The 19982-nt window shown below is 36.4% G+C and overlaps 1 protein-coding gene across 7 annotated transcripts in view; it reads left to right on the top strand.

Annotated features, from left to right (window-relative positions):
- LOC124643677 (copper-transporting ATPase 1) overlaps positions 1-19982 on the top strand; it is an 81443-nt gene that overhangs the window by 12750 nt on the left and 48711 nt on the right. For 4 of the 7 annotated variants that reach the window (XR_006985962.1, XR_006985964.1, XM_047182712.1 and 1 more), the window contains exon 2: positions 10572-10780. The exons of 1 other annotated variant lie outside the window; for it this stretch is intronic. Coding sequence is in view for 2 of the 6 variants with exons in the window: in XM_047182712.1 (XP_047038668.1) it covers positions 10734-10780 (47 nt within the window). In the remaining 4 variants the exon portion in view is untranslated. The remainder of the gene's footprint in view (positions 1-10571; positions 10781-19982) is intronic. 2 more of the 7 variants (XR_006985965.1, XR_006985963.1) reach the window with 2 other exon arrangements.

Below are 19982 nucleotides of genomic sequence, written 5' to 3'. Positions count from 1 at the left end.
TTTCGAACAATCCCGCAGCTCAGGCAGGCCTTGGCCCTGCTGGGCCCCGCTGGGGTAGTCCTCACTCAGTTACAGATAAGTCTTACTCGGCAAAAGCCTGACACACCCAGAAAAGTCATCATTTGGCTTTTCCCTACTATGTGGTATATCAGTAATGAGCTGCATCCAGTTAGACTAGAAGCCCACCCCAACATAGTTGAGAGAACGCCTAGATGACAATTGTATTATCAAATAGTCCCGTCAGTGTCGTCTGAAGATATTCAATACAGCTACAATTTATTATTTGATTCGGTGAGTAGGCCTGATTGTGTGCTAACAATGAGTGTTGAACATCTATTGTTTCATTATGTCTTCAGTTGTTGCTCTATTAGATAAATAGAACTTATTAACTGACTCTATATATACGTACATATATACTTCCTAAGTGTGTCATCTGCCGAGCCGCTTCCCAACTATGTTGAGGTCGGCTTCCAGTCTAACCGGGTGCAGCTGAGTACCAGTGTGCCACAAGGAGCGACTGCCTATCTGATCTACTCAACTCAGTTACCCGGGCAACCCAATGCCCCTAGGTGAGACTGGATGTCAGACTTACTGGCTTCTGACTACCCGTAACGACGACTGCCAAGGATGTTCAATGACAGCCGAGACCTACAGTTTAACGGGCCATCCGAAACACGGTTATTGGTATCCAAGATATAAAGCATTTTTAAGGCGGATTCGCTTTTTGCATTAAGGAAAAACATGTAGTAAATATGTGCTATAGATATAAAGTACGTATTATGTATGACGGAAAACAGGTTTAATTAAAAAAATATATGGCTAAAGCTACATTCACATAGTCCGAAGTTCGAGTGCTAAACTTGCATCAACGAAACGTAAATTTTTAACTCTAAATATGTTTAGAAATCGAGAAAAAAATATTGCACATTCTGCGGCTTATTGGACGATTCGCACGAATTTAACTCGCACAAAACGTGCGAATCGACTCCTTTAAAACATATTATTTTTTCTGTAGTCGATTCGCACGAATTTCATTTATTGGCGTGCGAATCGACACCCTCACAAATATGTAGTAGGCTATTCGCACACATGTTGTTTTTTTATGAAATGCAGTTACGATAAAGTACACTTGAGCACAGAAGTAGTAAGGTCAAATATGTTTTACTCGTAACAGAGAGAAAATAGAAACACAATCTATAATCAACAATTTACAAGAGTATGGTCAGACCTGCTGTCTTGTATGGATCAGAGTGCTGGCCCACAAAAGCGACGAATGAAAGACAATTGCATGCGGCAGAGATGAGAATATTAAGAGGTCTATGTGGCGTTACGCGAATGGATAGAGTGAGGAATGAGTATATAAGAGGAAGTTTGAAAGTAGCGCCGGTATCAGAAAAACTGAGTGGAAACCGGCTGTCATGGTATGGGCATGTGATGCGGAGGAATGAGAATCATGTAGTGAGAAAGATGATGAGTATGAATGTGGACGGATATAGTGGAAGAGGAAGACCAAAGAAACGATGGATGGATTGTGTGAAAGTAGATATGGTAAGAAAGAATGTTACTTGTGAGAAGACGGCAGACAGAAGAGTATGGAAGGTGAAAACTTGCTGCACCGACCCCAAATAAAATTGGGATAAGGGCAGGAGGATGATGATCTGTATTAAAATTAAAACTACTGAATTAAGTACTGAACATCTTGTAAGCTCGTGGTTTGAGGATTAAAAATGAGCAAATATCGAACACAGAATAATAAATAAGTGTCACTTACAAACTGCTACTCCACTAACCGCGTAATCTATAGGTACTAATATTATAAAGCTGAAGAGTTTGTTTGTTTGAACGCGCTAATCTCAGGAGCTACTGGTCCGATTTGAAAAATTCTTTCAGTGTTAGATAGCCCATTTATCGAGGAAGGCTATAGCCTATATATTATCATGCTAAGACCAAAGGTAAAAATTTACATATACCACGTTTTAAGTAATTATTATTATCACTTATTCCATACAAATCTTTCTTACTTTCAAATAAATATCTGCTGTTTAAACTTCGATTTTTTTTTATTATTTCAGTGATGGCTGAACACGACTGTACTTTAATTTTTAAAACCTTAAAATGAAACGTGTGCGAATAGCCTACTACATATTTGTGAGGGTGTCGATTCGCACGCCAATAAATGAAATTCGTGCGAATCGACTACAGAAAAAATAATATGTTTTAAAGGAGTCGATTCGCACGTTTTGTGCGAGTTAAATTCGTGCGAATCGACCAATAAGCCCATTCTGCAACCGGATAAAAAGAACTATAACTTATTGAAAAGATAGATTTTAAAAAATAATTTAGTGTCAGATTAATCGATCAAGGTCATATTTTATTGGGGTACGCAGAGTAGAGTCAATTATTAATTTACTTTTTCAATTAGAATTTTGTCATTTTCTGTTTTTACCAGCAGCAATGTAAATAAAACTTTATTCTGTTTGTAATGCTCTGATGAACTCATGAATGGAAACGTAACAATATTAGGAAAATACGTCGCAATATAATTACTATTATAAATTCGCAGTTTTAATTAAATACAATATTAATTTTACGTCATTGGGTAAACTTAGTACGTCAGGTAACATTGCCGCTAGGAAGTTGGCGACTGGAGCCTTCACGATAGTCAAAATGTATTAACAATACTCTGATACGTTTGCAAAGTTTCAAATGGCTGACTTCACAGCGGCAAAAACATTTGACTGGAGCTTTGAACTTATTGGTATGCGCAGTCAGAAGCTTGAAACCGACCTGTCAGAGTCAGAAAGTCTGACAGTCTCCAGTCTTACCAAGGGGTATAGTCAGATAGACTGTCGCTCCATTTAGTTAGACTTAACAGTGATACTCAATTTCGCACAACCGGTTACAAGTACCTTAAAAGCCTTGAGATAGGTACACGGCGATTTTTCCAAATTGACTAAGGAGTTCCCGAAATTAGCGCATTCAAGCAAAGAAACAAAGCTTTATAATATTAATGCAGATACACGGATATGTAATTTTATAAACTATCATAGAGTAATAAAAAAGCGGTAATTTAGTATCAATAACTCTTACGTGTTCGCGGTAACTTCAAAAGGAAATACCAAGCTATGTACTACACCTATAAACCTACGTATTGTCGTTGTAAACTGAATAACCTAATGTAATCAGTTATTTATTTACAACTTCTGGGTAAATTATAAATTAATCTGATATGTCAGAATTGTGGGAAAAGTCCATAAACTGATTTCATTTTTGTATCTGCAAAATTATTAGTTAATTTGCCCGGGTAACTGGGTTGAGGAGGACAGATAGGCAGTCGCTCCTTGCAGATGATGAAGATGAAAATATTAATAATGGCGTCCACGGCCGATTTCGGCCACGGTGGCTGTTCTCGTATAACGAGATCATCCAGCTGCGCAGGACATACTATAGTGCACGAGCATTTGCCCTCATAGCCCGATGGGACGGCAAACCGCAACGACCGGAAAGAGATCAGGCGCAGGACCGATATTGAAAAGAAAATATTAGTTAATCCATGTCTCAAGGGTCATACTTCGCGCATTCGGATAAAAAATAGTGAGAAAGGTCTAACACCCGAGTTTTTGAAGATAAAGCAAAAAAAAACTATGAATTTCGAGTTACCCAACTTTGCATGGAAAATACGTATGACGAATTTCCAAAAATGGTTTTCCTCATATTATTATCCGAAAATTATAATAATAATATACCAATTGTTTAAATATAGTTTAAATAAAAAGTAAATAGGACATTATGTCTCCACCATTGAAGACAAGACATGTCGTTTGTTAATTATTTAACTATGATAATTAAACATATGTATTCACAATGTCATTTCGTTTTACGCAGTATTTTTATTCTGTTTACTTTCTGTTTCGATAAGCTATAGTCAATTTACTAATTATATGAGGGCATTTAAGAGATCTACTGCAACATACACACAGGCCTTTTCTCATACAGAGAAGGATTGAGGTTGAGTGGCAATTTTAGACCTTTCTCAAGACTTTTTCCTTCACCTTTCCTCAGTCAATGGTATCCAAGATATACCTTTCCTTACTTAGAAAGTACGTGCTATAGCCTGAATCCGCTTGACGGTCTCTGATGTGGAATTGGAACAATGCTCTCTGTTGCTCTCTCAAACACGCAACTGTGATATGACTAAATATCCGACTTCAGTCCCATTTCTGAACACTTGACCAACGAGGTAGTTGAGAAGTAGTTTCCGTTTCTATAATGTTAGCACATTCATAAGCCATCAGCATCATTCGATACTCTAGAAAACTCTGACACTAATGCCTGTAGCACACCTCCGCTGCGAAACCCAAAGGGCGAAACCGCCATAGTTTCGCTGTGAGTTGTGAGTTGTTGGGCGGCGAAACAATAGCGAAATTCCCTGCTCTAACGTACAAAACTGACTATGACGTTGTCTCTTTCTAACATGATTTCGCTCATTTGCTTAGGCGCCGTCTACATCTCCGCCCGGGCGGACAACTGGCGGACAACGAGCGGAGATGTAGACGGCGCCTAAGCAAATGAGCGAAATCATGTTAGAAAGAGACAACGTCATAGTCAGTTTTGTACGTTAGAGCAGGGAATTTCGCTATTGTTTCGCCGCCCAACAACTCACAACTCACAGCGAAACTATGGCGGTTTCGCCCTTTGGGTTTCGCAGCGGAGGTGTGCTACAGGCATCAGGCTTGTTAGATGATTAATGTAGCTGACTCAATAAGAAGAAGCTACCTAACCTATCCCTGGCTGCTTTGTCGTTGGCTCCCATTCGAGTCATTTTACAACCCAGTCATCGGTTATACCATTTGGTTGACCTACGCGTATCCTCTGGTCTAATATTTAATCATGAATTAGTAAGTGTAACAGACTTAATGCAAATAATGTCAATTACAATTGTTAATTAGTCTATTGTTTTTTCGTCAAAGGTGACCGCTATTCGAGGTATTTCCTGAAGTCATAGGTATATAACCTACTTGGCTTCGACCGCGTAGATTTCGGTTATATCACGTTTCCAAGAGAATTCTTCAAAAGTCCGGGATAAAACTATCCTATGTTCTTTCTAAAGGTCAACTCTACCCCTGTATCAAATTTTATTAAAATCTGTTCAGTGGTTTAGACGTGTAAGTGTAACAGACAGACAGAGATACTTCCGCATTTGTAATATTAGTAGGGATTTAAAAAGCTAGTCCATTCCATACTTCTATACATTCCCACTATTTACAAAACTACTTATTTATCTACAAGATATCGCCAGATAACTCAAGTATGTATATATTTATCCAGTTTAAATAGACATTTCAAGATGGCGGGTCCCGCGCTTTCAGCTGTCAAACTCCATACATTTGTCAAATGTCAAAATGAGTTCCCTTTTTCGTCGCAGATCATATTATTTTCGACTTAAAATTGATATCTTTCAGTACCAACTAACGTTGATAATGTTTTATCGGAATTTACTAGTATATGAAATTTATTTGCTCTGTATATTGAAGGTGTTTGTCAATTTCAGCTTTTTTTAGGTTCGTTTTATGAATTGGATTATTTCAACGTTATAAAGATTAGATTACGGTTAATGGAGTTGTTTCCAAATATTTAGTAATTTTTAGTTATCAAGAAAACAAATTGTTTACTTTTAACAGTAAAGTTATGTATTTTTCTCAAAATTATGATCCTATCCTAATTTTACGCACGCGAACCTCTCAAATGATTTAACTAATAGTAGTAAAAAGTTACGATTTATTTATTTGAGGGAAATAGTTCCCGCAGGACGCGGATTAAACTGTTGGCAGAAAATTTACTGAATCAGTCTAAATGAAAATTAGTACACAGAGCCTGATTAATAATACTTTGCGTTACTCTTTGTCCATGTGCGGGAAATAGTTTCCTTAAATCGCTGGGAAAACTTATTGGCAATATAATATGTGGTGTACGTTTCCTGGCACAACCATAGTGCTTTGTTTTTGTACTTGCAAATAAAATGGCACGGAGTTGAATTGAAAATTAGCCAATAGTGTAAATTGTTATGTTGGAGACGCCAGAGTGTGGAGTGCACTCTTAGGAATAATGCGAGTACAATAGACGTAGGTGCATATTGAATGAGAACGCAAGCTTAAGTGCAATAAGTTTTGCTTTAGTTATAGTTCGGCCATTCAGAGAATGCGTTCCTGACACGTCGCGATTGAACTGACGACGTAACTACATTCATTGATTATTGATATAATAATGTTGTTTTAATGCTCCTCAATTGTTAAAACGGTAAACAACCAGCAAAAATATTTTTATCGTAACTGCAACGCCATTGCAAAGTTACGTCGTCAGTTCAATCGCGACGTGTCAGGAACGCATTCTCTGAATGGCCGAACTATAAATCATATGTTGGGGGCGGTGTCCAGTGTCATCGGACGCAGCTGAGTACCAGTGTGCCACAAGGAGCGACTGCCTATCTGACCTCCTCAATCCAGTTACCCGGGCAACCTAATACTCCTAAGACTGGTTGTCAAGCCCTTTGGCTTCTGACTACCCGTAATGACTGCCAAAGATTTTCAAATGATAGCCGGATCAAGCTCGAAACTCTGTTTAAGCTTATTATCAATCAACCCGTGTGGCTGTTACTTATCCACGAGCTCCTTTTCCTACTTACTGCTTTAATTTCCACCTATGTGACGTGGGCTATTACCACATACAACCTTAAAACAAATAAGTATAGCTTACGGGCATTAAGCAATGCTTATGCAGTACTCTTAGAACATATAACCATCTGGAACCGCCGTAAACTCGGAACACAGAAGTCTTCCAAAGTACAGTCTTTGCAAAGTACGCATGGCGGGCGAGACAATGCAACAAATGATTACATGCGCAAATAGTGTTAGAATTCCGCCACACTAAAAGGGTGAAACGGGGCCCTATTACTATGGCTTCGCCGTCCATCTGACCGTCTATGATATACAAATGACAGCAAGGGCCCACCAATTTTAATGTCTTCCGAAAATCGTAAGGTAAGAACTCGACATGACAAAATGGTCATCCATCCACGAACCTTATATCGATGGATCTGTACTACTTTGATTTAGCTATAGGTTTTCGAATGCCTTATAGAAATCGTCTCAGTCTACGATGGCCCTAAAAGTATGACCTACGGACTCGTGCCTTACCAGAGGGAAAGGCAAGGCAATATCGAATCCTGTTGGTAGAACGCTCTAAGCCAGCACTCACAAATACCATGGTGCGTCCTTGACATGAAGGCAATTCGGCCCAGATTTGAACGGAAACAATGAGATACTTAAATAGGTACTTTGTTTAATCAGTTATGTCTACCGTATTTTCTCACGGCGTTCAATGTCTGCTTAGTAAATAAAGTATGTTTGTAATGAGATTAATAAAAAAAATCTAACTTCTATGCTTTTAAAGCCTTCGTCCGTCTGATTTACGTATATGAAATCTCACCATAGGTATGTAGTAGATTTCGAATGGTTAAAGCGAGCTTGCATTATGTAAACAAACATCCATGTGTAGGTATATGTATAATCTATACTGATATAATAAAGAGGAAACATTTTTTGTTTGTTTGTACCCTAAAGGCTACGAAAGTACTGAACCGATTTGAAAAATTCTTTCACTGTTGTAAAGCTACACTCTTCCCGAGCAAGATAGGCTATATTTTATCCCGGTACGTGTAGTAGTTCTCACGGGACGCGGGTCAAACCGCGGGAAGACGGCTATATACAATACATATGTATAAGACTATATTCTATGTTATATGTGCGAACTTCCGACGAAAAACCTTGCTTGTAGTGAAAGTTCGGCGTGCGACAGAGATAGCAGTAGCAACATTAGAGAGAGATAGCATGTAATTATTTCGTAAAATTGTTTGTTTGATGCTGTGGTTTTAAATACTTCCATTAGACAAACTGTTTCTCGCGGCTTCTCCTGTGAAAGAAGTACTTAATGTACCAAAAATACTTTCTTATAGGATGCACATTGATATACAATTTTCTTAAAGCTGCCTGTCCACTGATGCGGACAAAAAATACCTTGCAGGTATTTTTTTTGTTGAATAATAATATTTATTTTTTCCATATCATAGGTTTTGTCGTCGTACTTTTCTCAATAGGGCTATCTATCCACCAGTGCGCAGGATGCGTGCAAATGGATGATTTATGAATGAATAAGATCAATTCAAGTTTTAACATGTAAATGCTGAATAAAATACTAACTAAGGTATGGCCTAGTAAAATAATCAGCCGTGTTGATTGCTATCATAATTTATCAGCATGTCTGAACGCAATAACATGCATTTAAAAGATTACTCTTATCTTGGAAAACAATACTTAATGAGATACACTATATTACCACGCTTTCTTTACTGTAATATCAATATTTACTTTACTATCCTACTGCTCGGCTCAGGCTGTCATATGAACATCTTTGGCAGTCGTTACGGGTAATCAGAAGCTAGTCTTACCTAGGGGTATTGGGTTGCCTAGGTAACTGGGCTGAGATCAGATAGGCAGTCGTTCCTTGTAGCACACTGGTACTCAGCTACATCCGGTTAGACTGGAAACCGACCCCAACATACTTGGGAAAGGGCTCTTCTCATACAGAGAAGGGATGAGCATCGCTCACCATGTGCTTCCAAAGATGACGCGATTTCACGTTGTTTTACTACAAAAACTACGCAATATTTCCACGTGTTTATCAGAGAATCTATGTAAATAGGTAGTTGTTTAGTGTAAAGATATTATTCAATAGGCATGATGACAGTAATCAAAAATCATTAAAATAATATATTTATTAAATTAAACTTGAAGCTTGGAATATAAAACGCGCATTGTTTTCTTTATTAATAATGTGATTAATATGTATTTTTATAAAATAAAATTACGAAATAAGGCAATCCGCCATGATATCTTGAACACCAATCAGAGCTCGTGACGTCATTTCTCAAAACAACTCGCGCGAAAGCGCGCGAACGTCACATTTCGTTATTGTGAACTTCCACTGCGATCTTTGTTTTTAATTAATTAATTGTGTATAACACGAGTTATGGAGCCCGGATTTATCAAGGCAAACAGCGCTAATTTGCCTAGAATTGATATCATAATGCTGGGAAAGTTTTTGGCATCAAATAAAGATTTTTGTTCAGCTGAATTTAGAAATGCTAAAACTTCCATGTAAGTATACTAGTTTAATTAAAAAACAATTAGAGATGAAACCTAACCTCGAAATAGTTATTTACATTATAAACTATGCTAGAATCTAGAGAACTATGTAATAACTTACATCAAAGTGATCTTCACAAAAATAAAGTTGTACCCTGGGCAATATTGCTTTTGAATCTCGCCTTGCAAGTTTAAGCCACTTGTTTCGTATTTTTTTATTGTGAGGAACGTACACAAATAACTCATCAGGAGTTGTTTTGGATGTGTTCTTACACTGGGGGACCCAACAACACCTATGCCCTTTCGAATTCATATTTAATAACACAAAAAACTTAATTATTGCACGAGCGTTGTTTACTTGCGTTTTGTAATTTCAGTTGTGACGTCACAAGTGACGACATGACACTGACAAGCGTTTTCGCGCCGGATTCAAAGTGGACAGAGAAAAATGCAATTATTTGATAAAAAAACTTCGCATTTTCTTAAAATTAATGATTTTTCATATAAAATAGACGTATACCTACATCATACAAAGGAATTTAAAAATTTGTCATCATGCCTATTCTCAGTTCACGTACCTAAGTTCGATTCGCATCCGACTCTTGCAAATATCGAGTATAGTCATCTGCGTCAATCGATGTACCTATTTTTTACATACCTATCTCATAATTTTTGTAGATAATAATGAAAACAATACGCCTGATTATCTTGTTGCTTGATTAGCACTCTGGCATTTTAAATGATGTTTGTAACCGTTTACGCCTCGACTCAATAAAATGTATTTATCCATATTCTACGTGAAGAGGCAGAGGTAGACCGAGGAAAAGATGGATTGACTGCCTGTAAGACGACCGAGATAGGAGGGAATAGATGTTAGTATGACTACTGATAGAGGGGAATGGAGGCTATTTGAAGTTTAGATAAATAATTAAAATTGCCAACAGGGCAGGAAGAAGAAGTAGGTACTTGCCGGAGTTTTTTACATTTTGGCACTATTTTCTTACTTTCACAATGTTTTGACAACAACTTACTTTCGTAGTGGACTTATTACTATCAGCTGCGTCACGCTGTCCAGTATGTATCGTCCATTTGCACACGAAACGCCAGTAAAAGTGCACCCGGGACAAACATACCTATGTATGTTTTATCTATTAGAGAGGAGGTACTAATTGACTTTAAGGATTACAAGTGATAACTTGTTAAGCTATTCTATGTGTATATTTTGATTCTGTCAGTCGTGTTCTAGTTTTTTTTTTTAATTATAATTATTGTTTAGGAAAAAAAAAATTGTGTGATTTTTGAATAGGGACCGCAATTTTTATGTTTTTGTAATACTGTAGTTTAAGAACTATTTATTTTTGAATCCATCAGAAAAAAATAAAGATTTTTTTATCCGACTTGACGTTTTGAAATTTTCGAAAAAGCAACACAAACACAGCTGTATAATATTCGAGTGTTATAAGTGACAGTGTGCGTGAGTGAGACAGTGGTATTGTTTATGTGTTTACCAGTGAGTGGGAGAGAGACGGCAATATGTTGCGCGGGATTAAGTACCAGCGGTTGGATGATTTGGAGATCGGGTAAGATTTTTTTTTAAAGAAAATATATCTTTATCTTCTATACTTACTATGTTTTTCTTGTGAATATAATCACTTATTAAAAGTGAGACTTTATTCAAAGTCTCGGAGGCGTTTTCCTAATGGATCAGATTTTTTTATTATTTTAGATTTTTTTAATCTATACTAATATTATAAAGCTAAAGAGTTTGTTTGTTTGTTTGAACGCGCTTATCTCAGGAACTACTGGTCCGATTTGAAAATTTCTTTCAGTGTTTGATAGCCCATTTATCGAGGAAGGCTATAGGCTACTTTTTATCCCGGTACGGGAAGTAGTTCCCACGGGATGCGGGTGAAACCGCTGGCAGAAGCTAGTCTATCTACATATACAGGGTGGCCCATCCATAGGCGTCCAAAAGAAAAATTTAGAAGCTCTATGCTATGGGGTATCCGAATCACCCCCATGTATGTTCAGCGATTTTTTGTAGTTTAGGAGCTAGAATTGTTTTTAATTATTTTCCTAATTTTCATTTCAACATTGTTTTTTCTATTTTACCTTTTTTTCCTAACGTTTACAATTGTTTTTTTTTTGTAAGTAATTAATAATCATGATAATAGCTAACACCTGAAAAAAGCAGTTTGGCTAAACATTCTAGAACTTACATAAAATTTTATCTGAAGTTCAAAATTAGGTACTGTTGGAATTTAGTAGCCAAAAATGTTAAGGGCTTAAAAATAATTATACTTCGGCCGTTCAGAGAATGCGTTCCTGACACCTATCAGTTAGTCACGACTAGTGATGGGCACAACATAACACTGAGTTCGTTACCGTTCCTTCAAAATGAACCGCCGCATTATTTTAAGATTATTTTCGTTTTAAATTGGCGGAATCATTTGTTTTATATTTTAGTTATTTAAGTGGAAACCAAAAAAAGGTAATATTCATATAATAAAATTGTTTTATTTATTCTTTGTTACAAGTACATTGAATTGAATGTGCGAACAGAATATTAATCAGACTCCGATTTGCTTGAGGAGGTGGTGTCTTCATCATCATCTTCGCCTACATGTATAATTATATTATTATCAATAACAGAATCAATCCTGATATCTCGGTCTAACAAAAGCCGGGTAATCAAATAAAAACAGATCGAAAACACTTGAAAAACGTGGTCTATGCGCACGAAACGACAACGGACGACTGTTTTAGCGTCACAAAATGGCGGCCCATAACGCCATTTGGGGTTACCATTTTTAATCTAAGTATAAAAATGCGGTTTGGTCATAGTTTTATTTTTATATTTCATAAACGTTATAATTAAGTCTTATAGTCCATTATTTTCCAATTCTTAAAAAGAAAATCAAAACGTATTATTTTATATTATAACTGTATAAGAACAGATTACGATACTTGCCTGTTATTTTTAGCACAGCACTACAAAATATAAACCGCTGACATAACCTTGTAATAGCGCAGTATAGATTTAGAAAAATATTGTTTACCAAGTTATTTGACACTCAGTTTGGCACAAAATTATAACATTCATTGATTATTGATATAATAATGTTGTTTTAATGCTCCTCAATTGTTAAAACGGTAAACAACCAGCAAAAATATTTTTATCGTAACTGCAACGCCATTGCAAAGTTACGTCGTCAGTTCAATCGCGACGTGTCAGGAACGCATTCTCTGAATGGCCGAACTATAATAAGGGGTTTCTAAGCAGGTTTCTAATTTTCAACTTCAGATAAAATTTTATTACAAAATTGTTTTAATTTTTTTTTTTAATTTTATAAAAACAATTCTAGCTCTTAAACTACAAAAAATCGCTGAACATACATGGGGGTGATTCGGATACCCCATAGCATGAAGCTTCTAAATTTTTCTTTTGGACGCCTATGGATGGGCCACCCTGTATAATGGAAACTGTTTTTTTGTTATTTTAAACCTAAAGACAGTTGAATAATCATGTCAATCATCAAAAACGTGTCATATTATCAAAATAACGCTCCACGCTTCATTTGAAAGCTATAATATAAATTATCGCTATCGGTCATGCATGGTACCTATATCTTCATCGTAAACAAATCATAGATATCGATTTTTGTACAAATACTGGTACACTTTGATGTGCTTTGGTAGACTGATAAATGCTTGATTTTTACCGACTCGACTCATTGGTCAAACTATTTGTCAATGTATTTTTTTTAACTTAGTCTATCTGTGTAGATAAAGATAAAAAAGAGTAATCCAAGTTTAACATTATTATATTTAGAAATAATTCAAAAAAATATTATAAGTAAAAAAATTAAATAATCTAGACACACGGCAGTGTGTCTGCCAAGTTCGAGCAAAAAAAGCGACACACCGGCCGTGGGTTATATTACACAAACCATTTCGGGCCAAATTCGACCCCCCTGTAGCTCAAAATCTATTTTATTTATGCATATCAAATTTCTAGTATCTGTTGAGACCCCCTTACTTATCTAAAATACAAAATTTCATTAATATACCTATTGTAGGTCTTGAGATATTGACGTCAGAAAATAGCTATTTTTACTATACACTCACTGACTGACTGATTCACTGACTCACTCATCAAAAACCTAGACCACTTCCAATGGTCGTATTGACTTGAAATTTGGCATGGAGGTAGGTCTTTATGTCAAGGTAAGGGGAAAAATCTGAAAATGGCCAAGTGTGAGTCGGTTTCAAAATAATGAAATTGTTTTATACCCGGTGTAAATTTATACCCCTAAGGAACTAAAACTACTAAAATCTATATTTATATAATATATCTTCGAATGGTACAAAGGTTTGTATTTAGTCAAAGTAAAGTAAAAATCTGAAAACGGCCAAGTGGGAATCACTTTCGAAAATAACGAATGTGTAACTTTGATCCACGAACATAATATATGATAACATGTCATGTCAGTCAGTTGGTAAATCTAGTCCATTTATTTAATCTAGTTCATTTCTTTGTAAGAAACATAGTGCATATAAAAAAATCTAAAAGATAGTATAAATGAGACATTTCTTTAACTAACTTCATCATAAGAAAAAATAAAAATAAACAACCTTACAAAAATAAATGAAATCCCACCCAAAACAAAAATGTGAAAGACTGCCAAGTTCGATAATATGGGAATGCTTCGCCTATAAAAGAAGTGAGATCTGAATAAGTACCAAGTTCCATACACATACCTCAGTTAAAAATAGTTGCTTTTTAATGATGTATTTATTCTAAATTATGCTTGATTTCTGCGTTTACAATTGCTGCAGTCGACGCGTACCTTTTAACTCTTACTTCCATTGTCAATCACGTAAATAAAAATATTTGACCTATATAATTTTACTTTTTTCTCTTTTTTGTTTAACATAGCTATATGTATTATAACCGAAATAAAATAAAATCCAATATTACCCACGACCTCCAAGACATTCCATCCCCTTTTCATAAAGCAGTCCAACACAACTCCATTAGAATTCAGACCCCAGTAATAGCTATCGAGCTCTTAATGAAAAATTCCTCTGGTAGACGCGTAGGAGTGTGATACCCTCCCCTCTTCCCTTCGTCCCCTCTCCGGTGTGACGTCATATCAACCCACGTGAGATTTGCTTTTGTATATGTATTGATTTATTCGTGTTCTGATTTGATGCCTATGTGTTGATGTATTTGAATCTAGAATTAAATAAATTCTAGACTTTCCCGGTTCCTAAAATTTCTGGTAACGGATAAAAAGTAGCATACTCGTTTATCCTTTCTTTAAGCTCTTGACTATCTGTGAACGGTGTATCTTTCATTTTAATCGGTAGAATTAAAAATGCCGAGAAAGTTTACTCAAGTATTACTAAGCTTATTTGGACTGAAAACCAGCTTGTACTGCCCGTTCCCGTTTCTCACTTATACTAGTAATAAAGAGGCTTCGAAGCGCCTAAACCGATTAGAAAAAAAATCATAGTTGGTAAGCTACACTATCCCCGAGTAAAATAGGCTATGTTTTATCCCGGCAGTACTTTCCACGGGACGCGGGTGAAACCCCAGGAAAGCCAAAAATGTCTGTCAAACTTAAAGCGCTTTTGAAATAAATTAGTTTGTTTGGTCCCCCGATCCCCTGATAACTGGGATGTGAAAGTCAAATATGTATCATGTATTAGTTCTACAGGTGTCTATCAGATATCATCTTCTATGTCACTGTCATCATCATGTGAACATCTTTAACTAAAGCACGTGCAAATATTACATCTAATCTTCACTTTAAGTATATCATTTGATAATGTCTAATGAAATATCAGTAGAAACATCACTAGTTATCGTATTTTTGAAAAATAACAAATGACTATGAAAATCAGCTGGGTGATATGCTGAGGTAATCTAGATATTGTATACCTTTTGGACCCAATCATAGATTACTAAATAGTTACTAACCTAGTTACTGGGGAATAGATTTGTATAGCCATTGAGTTTTGGGTCAAAACTGTACTAATGAATACAAAATTTATGAATTAACGGGCATGATTTGCTCTTGACAAAATCGAAATCTAAACTTCTATGTACTTACATACACTAATAAAGAGGAATATATTTTTTGTTATTTCTTAAGGCTTCGAAACTCCTTAATTTGAAGTAGTATTTTACTGTAAGAAAGCATCATACTATCCCCAAGTAACATAGCCTATATTTTGTCCGGGTAAGGGAAGAAGTTCTCCGGAACGTGGGCGAAACCGCGGGAAACGGCTAGTGTTAAGTAATACTGCACTAAAGTAAGAACCCACTAGGTAGACGTAGATAGTCGCTGGGAAGCAGTAGATACGGGTTGCTGAGAACCAGATAAATTGGTACACGCAAATAAAATAGTGGCGAACCCTGGAAGAAGCCTTCGTCAATTGTGGACGGCTTTCGGCTGAAATGAAATATAGTAAACAAGTGATATATTGATGCGTAGATACTTATCAGTTATCATACTGCTATCATTGGCTGTAGTGTATAGATAGATAATAAACGTGTTAAACTGAGATAAAAGGCCTAATCCATTCCATGTGATATCTAGTCCCAAATGTCACTGAATCGATAGTATACCCATTTACTTATCGAAAGCAAACAAAATATTCGAAGTTTGTATGCACTTTCTAAGTATATCTTGGACACCAATGACTGAAGGTGAAGAAAAACATCTTGAGAAAACCTGGAGTACAAAGTGTGAATTCACGAACCCGAGCTAGCGTGGGCAATAACGCTCAATCCTTCTTCGTGTGAGAGGAGGCCGCAGCCCAGCAGTGAGACGTTACAAAGGCTGATGATGAAATAAACAAAAATATTAATAAATCGATGCCTGCCAGCCTTATTCTGGGATTTAAAAAGCTGGAGTATTTTGGTATGATAATGATTAATGTTTGGGGCTGTGAGACTCTTAAGATATAGAAATACGAAAACATGAATTTCAGGATTATATAGACGGTATACGTTCACTCTGCAATCATTTCGTTTCATATAGTTTTTTTGGTCAAAAGGCGCGTTACGGCAAATCTAAAGGCGAGATTCCACTGGTGTGCAATGTGACGCGCACATTTGTTCGCGAACAATTTTGCTGGATTTTTTACCTTATTAAATGTAGCTTATATCACCGGAAGATAGAGTTACTTTCTAACGGTTTTTCAGATCGGTTCAGAAGTTAATTAGTTTAAGAAGTCGATTAAAGAATACAGATCTTTTAAAAAACAATAACTATTGAATCGAAAGGCACGTGCGAGTCGTAACGGTAGTTGTAAACTTTCGCCATTTCCCGCGTAAATATTCCCGCCAAAAACAAAGCCGCCATTGTTTCGTAAACATTCGATTATGAAACTTTATTGTGCTCGTAATTTTAGTCATAGAGTGGAAACTGTCAGCTGAAAATACGCATTAAACTGTGATTGTGAATGGAAGGAAGAAAACGGTAAAAAATCTGTTAACTACCATCCGTAAGTAAAACTGATCGTTTCTTTCTATAAGAACTGGGTTTCATTGACAGTGGTAAATTGAACTCAATGATAAAACCTATTTATTTTGTTTGCTTCCTTATTTTTGGTTCGGTGAACATTGAAAGTGGTAATTGAAAAAAAAAAAAGCGATTTAAAGAATTTATTTCTCGGCTTTGGTCTTAGAGTGAAATTAGTCTTCATTGTCTACATAAAATCTTTCCTGTCCTTTACCAAACTGCCTGCTGGGGAGTTTGTTGCGCTCCTTCTTCGTCCCAGCAGAACACATAGGAAGTGGTGAAAGGCGGGCGTTTTGGGGCCTGTCTTTTGTCAAAAAGTGCTCGTTTGCAGCCAAGTTTCAATAAATAATTTGGACCTTGACTTTCGAACTACCAACAGCGATTTATTTAAATGGTTTTCAAGCATAACGTGTAAATACTTATCTCATGATTGCACAGTACCGACTGCATAGAGAAAGGAGTGCGATTACCTTGTGATAAGTCGTAAAGTTGTGACTTAAACACGATACGTTTATTGTAAAAAGCAAGAAATTGTATAAATAAGACCAGAGATAAAATAGTGTTACTTGTGAGATGACGTTATTAGGTAGGAAGGAAGGTATGGAAGAAGACATGCTGCGCCGGTCACAAATCACACATTTTAATATAGGCAGGGGAATGATGATGATGGTAGAGATACGAGAAAAAGACAATATTTTAGATATAGAAGAAGACCTTATGTCCTGAATCACCTGATTAGCGGATCCGAGTAATGGGTCGATATTACCGACCTATCTATTATCCTAGAGTCAAGTTTTGATCTATTGTCAAACACAGAACGCACTGATATTGATCACCATATTTCATTATTCCTCTGCCTGCCCTGTATCCAATACATTTGGGTATGCGCAACTTATTTTCTGCTTCTAAACATCCCTTTCATTCAAGTCTCCCTTATTAGTCTAGTCATCTTTTAAACTTGAAATATATCCCTTTATGACTTGTTAATTCTACGACTGGGTACTTACTTAACCTTCATAGCTTATCTTGTACCTAGAGAATCATTCAGATAAAACTTGTAATATTATGACAATCTTACATTTCTGTAGTCATTCTTATCTTATCGTTTGTTCCCGCGGTTTCGCCCCTAACTTCGCACACCTGGTTAACAGTGTCACTTGTATTACTGGGCGCGATAGTTTCTGCTAATAATCTTATTTTATTACTAAATCTGCAGTTAGTAGTATCCACTGTTTTCCCCACTATTCATCCTTGACATTCATGACCTTCAATGATAGGTAAACCTTTCTTCTAAGTTTTTTTAGCAGGTAAATTGGTCGTTAACTTTGTCTGTCTCTTGCTTTAGTTATGCACTTGAGAAGGTCGAAGGAAGACTAAAATTTTATCAATCGTCATCATCATCATCTCAGTCATAGGATGTCCACTGCTGAACGTAGGCCTTGCCCATTTGATTGCCAAAAGAACCTACATCCAATTTCTTTTGCCAGATCGTCTGAACACCTCGTTACTGGCCATCTTTCATTGCGACAATCATCGTCCTCCTGCCCTTATCCCAATTTTATTTGTGGTCGGCGCATCATGTTTTCTCTTTCCATACTCTTCTATCTGCCGTCATCTCACGAGTAGCGTTCTTTCTAGCCATGTCATATCGCACAGTGATTATAATTCTTACCTCTTAAACGTACACAATGAATTGATACAAATAGCTGAGTTGTTGTAGCAATAAAAAGTCAATCACAAGAGTAACCTAGACTGATTATTATGGGAGAAATCAATCTATGCATATACCAATATAATAAAGAGGATTTTTTTGTTTGTTTGTCTTCTAAAGGCTCCGAAAGTACAGAACCAATTTGAAAAATTATGCCACTGTTGAAAAGCTTCTCTCTTCCTGAAGAGCATGTGCTATATTTTATCCCGGTACGGGCAGTAGTTCCCACGGGACGCGGGTGAGTCCGCGGGTAAACGCCTAGTGTATAAACCTACGGACCAGCGAACTGGGTTTATTTTAGAAAGAGTCGGCGGTTTAATAAATACGTCGCTATGTTTGCGCCGACCCTTAAGGTTTCGTGTTTTGACAACTCATAAAAAGTATGTCAATTGATTGGTTGGTAGGCTATTGTTATAATGTTATGCTACATAGTTCAACACCTGCAATCCATATTGTTATACCTACGAATGTTTCCACACACACTTAAGTTTATAATACTATTTAAGCAAACATTATTATAATCTAAAATAAACTTGGCATTATTCGATCTAAGCGCTGGTGAATTTTTCAAAACAATAGCCGGCCATATTTGTTTTATTTGGCGCGCTCGCACGCTATTGGCTGGTCGTCTGGTGGAACGCTCGAGGTTTTCCAAAAAGGATTTAATGTACCTTTGTGAGTAATATTTGTTTTTATTTTCGGTATTGATTTGTTATTAAAAATCTGGTTAATTTACTGAAATATGCAAATTAAAAAAATATATATAAAGAAAATCAGTTGTTTATCATTATTCTATACTGAAAATATAGAGTGAACTATTGAACCAAAGATAGAACCCTTTGTTAGTTGGGCTAGTTTTAAAATTGTAATTTTTTTCAACTTCTTGCTGGCCGATTGTAGATCACTTTCCATTTCTACGATAACCGCTTGTTTACAATACCCCAAAAAAGTGCCTTTTTAAAACTATCTAAATACTGTGTCTGTGACCTCTATGGACATAAAATACTCACCAAGTACGTATTGACTATTAACCTTCGAGATATGGTCGTTTTCCTGTCTCCTGTCCAATGAATGCTTATAAAATACATACTTACGCCAAAATTAATAAATAGCCTTACTGTTTAATTTCAATAACTATATTTTAGAGTTTGAATATCATTTTGCAAATAAAGACATTTAACATAACGCGCTTAACTAATTACCTTCTTATCATTAACTGCCAAATTACGGCCGTTCCCAATATTCTATCTATATGTTATATACACCTATAACTGTGTTTCGGATGGCACGTTAAACTATAGGTCCCGGCTGTCATTGAACATCCTTGTCGGTCGTTACGGGTAGTCAGAAGTCAGAAGCCAGTAAGTCTGACACCAGTCTAACCAAGGGGTATTGGGTTGCCTGGGTAACTGGGGTTGAGGGGGTCAGATAGGGCAGTCGCTCCTTGTAAAGCACTGGTACTCAGCTACATCCGGTTAGACTGGAAGCCGACGCCAACATAGTTGGGAAAAGGCTCGGGAGATGATGATCATCATG

Source organism: Helicoverpa zea, chromosome 28, assembly GCF_022581195.2.
Source record: "Helicoverpa zea isolate HzStark_Cry1AcR chromosome 28, ilHelZeax1.1, whole genome shotgun sequence".
Lineage (NCBI taxonomy): Eukaryota > Metazoa > Arthropoda > Insecta > Lepidoptera > Noctuidae > Helicoverpa > Helicoverpa zea.
Note: the sequence above shows the minus strand (reverse complement) of the source record. Positions and strands in the feature narration are given on the sequence as shown.